The sequence below is a fragment of the Quercus robur genome, chromosome 9, assembly GCF_932294415.1.
Source record: "Quercus robur chromosome 9, dhQueRobu3.1, whole genome shotgun sequence".
Classification (NCBI taxonomy): domain Eukaryota; kingdom Viridiplantae; phylum Streptophyta; class Magnoliopsida; order Fagales; family Fagaceae; genus Quercus; species Quercus robur.
Genome location: NC_065542.1, coordinates 33,290,016 through 33,300,403, shown reverse-complemented (window position 1 = coordinate 33,300,403; position 10,388 = coordinate 33,290,016). Strand labels below are relative to the sequence as shown.

Below are 10,388 nucleotides of genomic sequence, written 5' to 3'. Positions count from 1 at the left end.
AAATTATTTTCTCTCTGAGAGAGTTTTTTTTTTTTTTTTCTTTTCAGAAAGTCAGTTTTCATGAATGAGGGACTATGAATTTATATACGTTAGTGAACAGACACACTGTTCAAAATAAAAACTGTTGTGCACAGACTGATTGACTCCAAAAATAAAATAATAAAAATTATTATTTAAACAAGAGGGCCCAGTCCACATATGCCAAAGCTCAACCCAATGTCCGGCCCATGAGCATATAAACTCATATATTATCTCCTTCCTTTTCTATGAGGGACTCAGGATTTTCATCACTTTTAATAAAATTTTCAAGTGAACAAATTAAACATCAATTTCTTATTCACTCAACAATATTTTTCCAACAAAAGGTTCAACATAAACATAATTGAACAATGGAAACTACAATAGATGGTTCAAAATTAAATACAATTTCCATAGGAGGAAAGCCTTAGATGAACTCGAAGAAAGTTGAAGTCACATTTAACTTGGAGCTCCCTACCACTAACGATATACCTTGGCTTGGCTGTTGTTGCATTTGATTTAGAAAAAAACCCTTCACTCTGGCAGTGGGATATCAGCCAAATCCTCTCTGTAAGGAATGTGATCCAACTCACCCACCTCACAAGAATTGCCTAGCCCGTGTTCCATGTTGTTTTGGGCTATTGGGTGGTCATGCTTTACAGGCTCAACAAATGTTACAACAGTGTCTTTTCGGATGGTAAGATAGATGATTGCTAAGATGTAGACAAGCATTAAGGGAAATACTAGGAGCCCAACGAACACATTTGCAACCTTTGGTAACTTGTTGTGAATTAGCCAATCCACAAAGCCTGTGCTCAGGTAGTAGATGTTGATGCCAATGATTCCGATGCCTAGGATCCACGAGATCACAATAACCTACAGGCATAATTGTCTAATGCTTAGTTAATAAAAGGATGTTTGCCTTACTCTTTCTTCCTTGTGTGTGTAATAGGAACAAGAACGTGGTGGGTTTTTATTTTATTTTTTATTTATTTATTTTTTTAATGCTTTGCTTGCTTTGGCCATCTAATTTGATACCTGTAAATTTAAAATGGTTATCTAGGTGTTATAAATTATGTTTTTGAATTGAATTCAATCATGTGACTGCATTGATCAATAAGTTATATAATTTAATTTAATTGTCGTTAAAAGAAATTCATTATATTTATGTTATAGTTAGCAATGTACTTATATGATTGAATTTAATTGACAAATCTAAGATAAAGTATCTAAAAAAACTATATCTAAATTTTATACATATGAATGTATATGTAGTTATATGATTGAATTTAATAGACAAGTCTAAGATAAAAGAATCTAAAAATACTTTTTTTTTTTTTTTTTTTTTTTGCTAAACAAAAATACTATATCTAAATCTTATACATATGAATTGCATTTATGAGCATTATAAATTCAGCCGATCACCTTAATCAAGTCCCACTATAATGGTTGTAACTCATTTAAAAGCAAAAGTAGAAAAGAAAAAGAAGTACAAAAACTACTTACATATATTGAATTCTTGTGTGGTCCCATCTTTGTGGCACTACTACTGAATTTAAGGAGGGGGATTAGAGCAAATGGAAGCTCAAATGAAAGTATCATCTGCAAAACAAAACCCATTAAATTTTTATCCTATGTTTGAATATAGGTATAAACGTTAAAAAATAAATAAATAAATAAAAACGAAAGAAAGATTAAAAAAAAAAGAAAAAGAAGAATACATAGTTCACAAGTTACAAACCGATGCGATGATGATAAGTCGGGCTGCACCATTAGATCCTCCAATAATGGAAACAATAAGACTAGGTGTAATGGCAATGCACCTTGTCATCAAGTTTCTAATCCATTTTTTCATCTTAAGATCCAAGAAACCCTATAAAAGCCACACCATCCTTAAATTAATTAAAATTTAATCCCAATTAATTAGGGTAGTTTCACATGACATAAACATATATGTTTGTGTGTGCATGTTATATATTTAATTTCAAGACCTGCATGATGAATTGCCCTGCATAAGTGCCTGTGATGGTGGAGCTTTGCCCTGAGGCTAGTAATGCAATGGCATAAATGGTTGAGCTTGACCGACCCAATACACTCTACACACATAAATCAATAAAATTGAAAAATAAATAAATATATATATATGTTAGACCTTGGGCATAAACATTCTAAATGCATTTAAATTGATAGACTATCATTTGTCCCAAAATCTTAAATTAAAAAAAATTGTTAAATTTAATTATTTAACCATTATTCTAATGTAAAACAATTTCATATATATATATATATATATATATACAATTGAACCTTGAGAAGGAAAGAGGCTGAGTTGAGGTTAAGATCACTGCATTGATTTGCAGTCTCATTTGAGATATTATTGGCTGAGCAAACGGTGCCCGATACAGAGACAATTGCAACATTGATTAGAAATGCAACAAACAATGCGAATCCGCTCTCTATTAGGAAATATCGACATGCATCCTGTGATATAACACGACAAGGCAAACACAAGCATTTTGACACATTAGCAAAAAGCAATTGTTTTGGAAAATAAAGAAAGCATTTATCTCTCCTATACAATTTAATAAATTAAACTAGTTTTACCATCTACAATTATGACAATTACTGGAGTCTGGAGCTCACTTGTATATAATTTGTTCTTTGATTAAATTACAAATTACATCTTCTAGTTTTTCTAAAATTTAATTCAATCTTGTTACTTCTGAAATATTCATACTAGTAAAAAAATTTATACTTTGATTCAATGTAGTCTTTCCATCTAATTCCGTCTGACAGTGTTGTTAGATGTCTTAAAAATGATGTCATTTTAGAAATTAAAAATACCAAAATTACATTGTTTTGAGACACGTAACTAGCAACCATCTTAATGAAAGGACTACACTGAAAACAAATGGATGTTATAGGAGTGAATTGAATAAATTAGAAGTTATAATATTAAATTGAATTTTGAATAAAATTAGAAGGGGCAATTTGTAAGCACTAGATTCTTACATTGATGCCATGGACAGAATTTGGTATTTTTCTGGATAGCACAAGAGCCGAGTGGAGAAAGAGATTGTGCCTATTGGTCAAAAGAAATGGAATTCACAATATGGTATAACACAAATTAACGATTAGAAGGAAGAAAATAAATAGTTATGAAATAATGAAGGATATTTAATGAAGCAGTAAATTACATACGGCATGACAAGGGCACCCAAGAGTGCTATGGCATCCCCGGTGGCTCCTTGGCCACTGAGCTTGGGTACAAACATTCCCTTTAGCACAGCACCCGCTGGAGGCTTTACATAACCCATTTCTCCAAAGAAACATGCAGCCATTACGAAGACCAGTATTGTTATCAGCAATTCCAGCTTCCTAACCTGCCAACCAGAAATGTTTTAACAAGAATTAAAACTATAGTGGAAAACGGGAAAGAACATGAATTCAATTTTTTGAACTCCAAGGAGTAGCACTACGGTTGAGACCATGACTCTTTGCAAATAAAAACCTTCTATTCCACTCAATGGCAGCTCGAGGCCTAGGCCTAAAGGCCCCAATTTTGTAATGGTTTTATTCCATTATAAAAAAATGACCCGTCCCTTTTTTTTTAATCTCAAAATTATAAAGTAATGTTAGGATATTGCAAATTTTATTGCTTAGAACTTACAAAATGTTGTGTCACTAATTTCCAAAAAAAAATAAAAAAAAATCTAGTATTCATTTATAAGGTGGTTAAAACAGATCAATCACATTCATTACTACATCAATTTGTGTGTTATACGTGGTAAAATCAATAGTATCTTTAGGCTTTAGTAATTTCCAAAATTACCTCATACCTTTGGTGTGATGGTCACTCCACAAGTATAAGTGCTTGTAAAGTGGGGGGGGGGGGGTAAGGACCGGGGTTCAAGTCTCTAGGAGAGAGCTTCACACACATATACACTTAGATTAAATTAGAGTAGAATTTCTATCTTGTATAAAAAAATAATAATAATAAAAGTAATTTCCAAAATTGTATGATAATAAGTAGTTTAAACAATAGAAAAAGGATTGTGCAAGATTTTTCTCAATTCAAAAAAAGGTCTAGAAAAATTATACCAATAGAAACTCAACCCAATTGAAAACTATAAACCTTTTTTTTGGGGGGGGGGGGGGGGGGTGTGGGGTGTAGGGGGAGGTAATGTTTTAAGGTTTTAAGTATTAACCAACTTGTCGTGTATGGATTACACAAGAAACGTGTATGGATTTTTATCAATAATTCTTATCAAGTGTATTTGTAATTTTATAATAAGGGTATTTTAGACAATTTAATTTTAAATGCTTTTATTCCATTGTCTTCAGGGTTTTGTCACCAAACAAGTGAATAGTAATAAGTATTACGTTACAGCATCTTGTGTTCCTTATAATATCTATTCCTATTCCTATGTAATCACCATTACGGTCTACCAAACGTACCCTTAATTTTTGTAAGCTAATATCCTATACAATAGATTGCCAACATTACCCACCTAAGATTATAAAAACAAACAAACAAACATTACCCACATAATCTCTCATATGGCCACACATCAAATAATCTCAATCTCTTCCTTTACACCAAAATCAAAATTGATTATGATGTGTTGCTTTATCTATGATAAAGTAAACCTCATTTTTAAAAAGCTATATATATATTTTTTAATTTTATACTTTAACAATGCATCGCCTTGTCTAAGATAAATTATCCCAATTATATCAAGTCAACTTTGATTCATAATGTTTCACTTTATACTTTACCAAGCATATATGTCATTTGTATGATTTTTTTTTTTCTTTTTTGAGTAGACTCATGTAAGAGATTATGCATATATCTGCTTGAAGTCAAGGTGATCTAAGCATTTATTTGTTTCTCATAATTATAAAAACTAGCTTATAACCCCATGCACATGCATGAATACACTTAAAAATATACAATAAAATGCATAATATAATTCATATATATGTATATAACTCATTTGGATAAATATTTATGATGTGGTCTCACATTTGATTCTAAAATTAAGAAATAAAAATCTTTAAAAATAAATAATTTAAGACACATGGCACAAAATTAAAACCCTAATTTAAATTTCTCTCAATTTCATCTATTATATATATATATATATATACACATATATATGTATATATATATATTTGGTACGTTCGCCAAAAACAAAGAAAAGAATATGCTAAGATTTATATTCTAACGTGTCACAAAATAAGAAATCATTTTCAACAGATCAATTAGTGTACTAATTTACTTGTTTGACTTAGAAAGCAAGATTCTCAAAAAAGAAAAAAGAAAAAAAGACTTAGACAGCAAGAATCACGGAGCAGCAAATTCTAAAGACACAGGGCATTATCCACGCAATACAAATTAAAAAAAAAAAAAAAAAAAAATATATATATATATATATATATATATATACTTAAAGTCTTAAACAATGATGCAATCCTCCACACAAAGTGGAAAAAAAATAAAGTAAAAACTAAAGTCAAACAAGCAGTTAAAATGCATACATTATTAATGACTAATTCACAACTTGGTAAATAAATATGCTTCATTCAAGTCAATCAAATAACGTGAAAATTCTTTTGACTAATAGTACTTGATAGCAACAGAGGGAGTACTATTATTAGGATTAAAAATTGATATCACTGTAAAGGGATTCAAAATTTTAGAGGGGCAATATGTATCAATGATTAAATGTTTAAAGGGATAAGAATTGACGACAATGTTTTTGTGCAGTAAACTAGTTGTGATATACACGTCACACATGACAAATGTTTAATATAGATTCATATCTCAATAAATCTAATGTACAAAAACACTGATGAAGGTGCCTCTGAAGATTCGACACTTTATTTGGCGTGCTGCGAAGGATGCTCTGCCCACTAAACAGAATTTACAGGCTCGGCACATACCTGTTGGAGTGGAATGTGATGGTTGTGGAGATCACACGGAGTCGATAATTCATTGTTTATGGTTGTGCGATCAGGCGAGGTCGGTGTGGATGTCGCTCCTGGAGTTTCACTCACTGGTGCAGAAGAAATGTCGGACGTTCTGTGACTTACTGGAGGAAGTCTTCAGTGCTGGGCCAACGAAGAAGGTTGCTTTGTTCGCTATTGTGGCGTGGTGCATATGGCAGCGTCGCAACCGGTTAAGGGAGAACCAGTCAACATGGAAGCTGCATGAAATTGGTGATAACGCACAGCGATTGGTGGATGAATTCTGGAGCGTCAATTCCCAAGAGAGTGGCGCGCCTATTCCTCAACACAGGGTACGCTGGTCTCCTCTGCCAGAGGACTGCTTCAAAGTTAACTTTGATGCTGCGTTTTGTGAGGATTCAGGTTTGGCTGGAATCGGAGTGGTTTGCCGGGATAATTCTGGTCAAGTTATCGCGGCTCTTAGGCAGAATTTGGGTCAGGTGCAGTCTGTGGAGATGGCTGAAGCTCTGGCGGCGCGAAGGGCTGTGGTCTTTGCCAGGGAAATGAGCTTATTTTGTATCATTGTTGAAGGTGATTGTCTGGCAGTCATTCAGGCCTTGCGTCGAAGTGGTCTTTGTCCTCTGCTATTTGGTCATATTGTGGATGAGACTAAGTGTCTGGGATCCGTCTTAAAAAGTTGTGAGTTTCAACACGTTAGGCGGGAGGGGAATAGATTAGCTCATAGTTTAGCTAAAAAAGCAGTTCTATCTGCAGATTTTGAGGTTTGGGTAGAAGAATTACCCGGGGACGTGGATGGTGTTTTCCAGTTGGATCTTCCTTGAGTTAGGTTTTTGTTTTTTGCTTTGTAGTTTGTTTCTTCTTTAATTAAATTTCGCTTACCTTTTTCTCAAAAAAAAGTCATTTTCCTGTTAAAAGAGGGTTCCAAAAGCTAGGGACAGAGACAATATTCCCCCCACCTTCGCCATTGTATCCGTGCATAAACAAACTGTACTATTTGCAAACTATGTAAGAAAGCCTAACTACATGTCACACAACGTACGTAGTTTCTTTTTCTTTTTTTTTAATTATTTGGGTTGGTGGGGTGAGTAGATTTATTTTTATTTTTTATTTTTTTGGCTGAATGCCGCAAGTGGACAGTTGTGAATAAAAATATTATACACATTTCTTAAATAATTAAAGGGCCAAAAAAACGTACGTAGAAGTTGATAGTTGGCCATAAAAATATTAGACTCAATTAAAAATAAAATAATAATTAACGGCTAGCCAAAAACTTACGTAGATAATTGATAGTTGGCATAAAAACATCACACAAAGTACGTGGATGTATAGTTGAGCATAAAAATTAAGCACCCAATTAAATTTCTCAATAAATAATTAATGGAGCAGAAAATTTTAAATAGATAATAAAATAAATTACCCCGTATCTCTGTAGGCCAAGAAGTAAGAGAGTACTTAAACCAGTGATGAGAACTCCAGTCCAGATTGGGATGTGAAACAGTATATTTAATGCAAAAGCTGTTCCAATCACTGTCACAAATTGGAAAAATTGAAAATTTTTATTTTTCCTTAATTTGAATATAATCAAGGAGACATGGATGAGAGGATGATTCAAGAATGATGAGGCTAGTGCATGCATCAACATAATATGGTAATGATATCATTTGTCTTTGTAAGTCAATTTTATTGGTTTACCTTCGGGTATGTCAGCAGCTATGACGGCAGTCTCTGCTAGCAACCATAGGCAATACTTCACATATTTTGGGTACTCAGCCTTACATAATTCTGAAAGGTGTTTGCCTGTGGCAATACGTAAACAAATACTTATCTTGATTAGTTACTACAAGAATCATCAAAAAAAAAAAAAAAGGTTACTACTTAAGAAGAAGAAAAGTCAGCAGTACTGCTGACTTTTCTTCTTCATCTACAAGAAGAAAAAAATTGAGGCCCAAACTATAGTAACGTCTATATTTTGGCCTAGAATTTGTTTGCTCTGCATCTTACCGGTGCTTACACCAAGATTTGCAGCTAGCGATTGAATTATGAGCGCAAAGATCAACCCAATAAGTATCACCCACAGTAGCTGAAAATAGCAAATAGCACAACCATGCTTAATATTTCTCTCGTAAACCAATTTCTAATTATTTGGGCCATTCATGTTTGATTCAGTTTCTCCAAAAAAGAAAAAAAAATTGTTTGATTCAGTATATTTTAGGTCCTTAAGTTTTGGGTTATTTACATTTCAAAATTTTTATTTCGATGCTTTATGTTTGATTCAGATTTTTACTTGCCCCCTTTACTTTTCAAAATTTTCATCATAAAAAAAAAATAAAAAATAAAAAATAAAAAAAAACCCTGAAGAGGCCCATAGGAAATGTCAAAGTGAAATATTTAAAATTAAAATGGCCAAAATGAAAATAATTACAAACTTTAAGAGTCAAAAGTATACTTTATTCTCTAAAAAAAAAATTAATACTCTTTATTAACTTTTCATTGCAAAAAAAAAACTTTGCATTTTTATAAGGGAAATGTTTAGGGCATTGGTTTAATAGATATTTTTAAAAATATTTTATTAAAAAATGATAAAATAATAAATATTATTGAAAACTTTTTATATTTTCCATAAAAACAATGTCAAAACTTTTCTATTATAGTTTATTAACAATTGTTCTAAATACATCTGTGGGGGTAAAATTCGCCAGTCATCGTTGGGCCATGGTACTCGTACGAAGCCCAACCATAATAGGAAGCGAAGACACGGGCAGAGGACCTCCCAGCCCAATCATGTTGGGCCGGGTTTGCTTAAGGGGCGTCCGAGGAGGAGTACCTCCTCGGACGCACCAAATGGGAGTCCGATTCACACCCTTCACATGGTGAAAGGTCATCCAAAATCAAGGGAAAATGCAGGACGTTCAGGGGGCAACCACAACTGCTGCATTAAATGCAAGGAAGCTACTTTTCCAGCCACATTAATGTGGAAAGGACAGGATAACAGAATTATCTTGGCCAGTGCAACTCACAGAAAAGAAGGAGGATGTCATATGGGACAGGCACTCAAGTAGAGGCTCAAATGATTAACAAGTGTAGGGTCATTATCGTTCGAAGGATGCTATATAAGAGAAGAACATCCCCATGACCAGGGGATCGAAAAGGGGAGAGAAAAAAAGAAGAAAAAGAGAAAAAGGGAAAGGAGTTCTGTAAACAAGGCATAAGATACAGTCCCACGAACTGTTATCCCAGGAAGCTTAATGGAATATCCCCACCTCCAAATGGTTGCATGGCTTGCTTATAACTACGTTTACTCTGTCAAGACCTTGTTCTGTGACTCACTCTCTATAAATTCATTGTTGAGGGTCTTTTGGACCAGAATCGTTTGCCTGCTGGGCCTGGGCCCCAAAAACCGCCCTTACAACATCCGTTAACATGACCATTTTTATAATTAAAATAAAAGTATTCTCTTAGTAAAAGTAATCTCTTAGGAAATGTCTCAAAATAAACCTATAAAATATCTACACTTTTGTTAAAGACTGACTTTCTCTCTTCATAAATTTTCGTGAAATAGCTAGTTCCATCTTTTTTTCTATTTGATTTACCTCAAATCTGTGATTTGCTCCAGCCTGCAGATCAGTTTCCACTGCAACATGGTAAAAATGATATTACTTTGTCAAACACACACACATGCACAGAAACACAGAGACAGAGGGAGAGACAAAAAGAGACTCACAATTGCCTGGGTCAAGATAAGCTAAGGAGACAAGGAATCCAGGACCTACATATGATAAGAACTTTCTCCACCCAGGTTTCTAGAACATCAATCATATATACTCAAATGTTGATTCTAACAAGATAATCTATCCAAACATATAGAACAAAGAAATTTAAAGATAGAAAATGCATAGCTAAGAAAGAAAGAGAAGAGGGTTATATGAGAAAAACCTTAGAGTCCTCATCATGATGATCAAACTGTTTATGATCAGGACTATCAGAGATATTGGGGGGTGGGGTTCCCTCTAGATTAAGGGCAGCTATACGATTGCTCCCTCCACCCCATGACGATGATGATGGTACAACATCACTTACTTGCTGCAGTTCTTGGCTTCTCATTCTTTTTATCTCTCTCTCTCTCTCTCGACTTTGATTACCTACTGCATATGAAAGTTTCAAATGGAGCTCCTTATTTATAGCGCAATGTGGCATGAACCAAGCAATATGTTTGGTATTGAGGAAAGCATAGCAGTCACTCTACACTAACTCCAAATTGTCTCCATCCTCATCGCCAAATATGGACATGTCACTTTCTACTTTCTTCTTTCTTCTTCTTTTCTTTTCTTTTTCTCTTTTTTATTATTATTTTTAATTGTCGGTAGAGAAATAAAATTTTCACTTCCTTTCTTCTTGATGAG

General features: G+C 33.5%; 1 protein-coding gene across 2 annotated transcripts; it reads right to left on the bottom strand.

The window, feature by feature from the left end:
- Nucleotides 1-310: 310 nt before the first annotated feature.
- Nucleotides 311-10,148, bottom strand: LOC126698134 (metal transporter Nramp5-like). 2 transcript variants are annotated; one of them, XM_050395150.1, is made up of 13 exons: nucleotides 9,922-10,148; nucleotides 9,710-9,788; nucleotides 9,579-9,619; nucleotides 7,990-8,068; nucleotides 7,681-7,785; nucleotides 7,406-7,515; nucleotides 3,220-3,401; nucleotides 3,031-3,100; nucleotides 2,326-2,499; nucleotides 2,010-2,114; nucleotides 1,760-1,891; nucleotides 1,525-1,620; nucleotides 311-910 (listed from the first exon to the last, which is right to left on the bottom strand). In XM_050395150.1, exons 1-13 carry the CDS (start codon nucleotides 10,087-10,089, stop codon nucleotides 683-685), a joined length of 1,569 nt encoding a protein of 522 aa, XP_050251107.1. In that variant the 5' UTR covers nucleotides 10,090-10,148; the 3' UTR covers nucleotides 311-682. The 2 variants fall into 2 exon arrangements, with proteins under 2 accessions (XP_050251107.1, XP_050251106.1); XM_050395149.1 differs by having other exon boundaries at nucleotides 311-894.
- Nucleotides 10,149-10,388: the final 240 nt, after the last annotated feature.

Coding starts and splice junctions, on each gene's coding strand:
- LOC126698134 (XM_050395149.1), bottom strand. CDS start 10,089: ATGAGAAGCCAAGAACTGCAGCAAGTAAGTGATGTTGTACCATCATCA. Junction 9,620..9,709: donor TTATCTTGACCCAGGCAATT/GTGAGTCTCTTT, acceptor ACCATGTTGCAG/TGGAAACTGATCTGCAGGCT. Junction 3,101..3,219: donor TTGGGTGCCCTTGTCATGCC/GTATGTAATTTA, acceptor TTTGACCAATAG/GCACAATCTCTTTCTCCACT.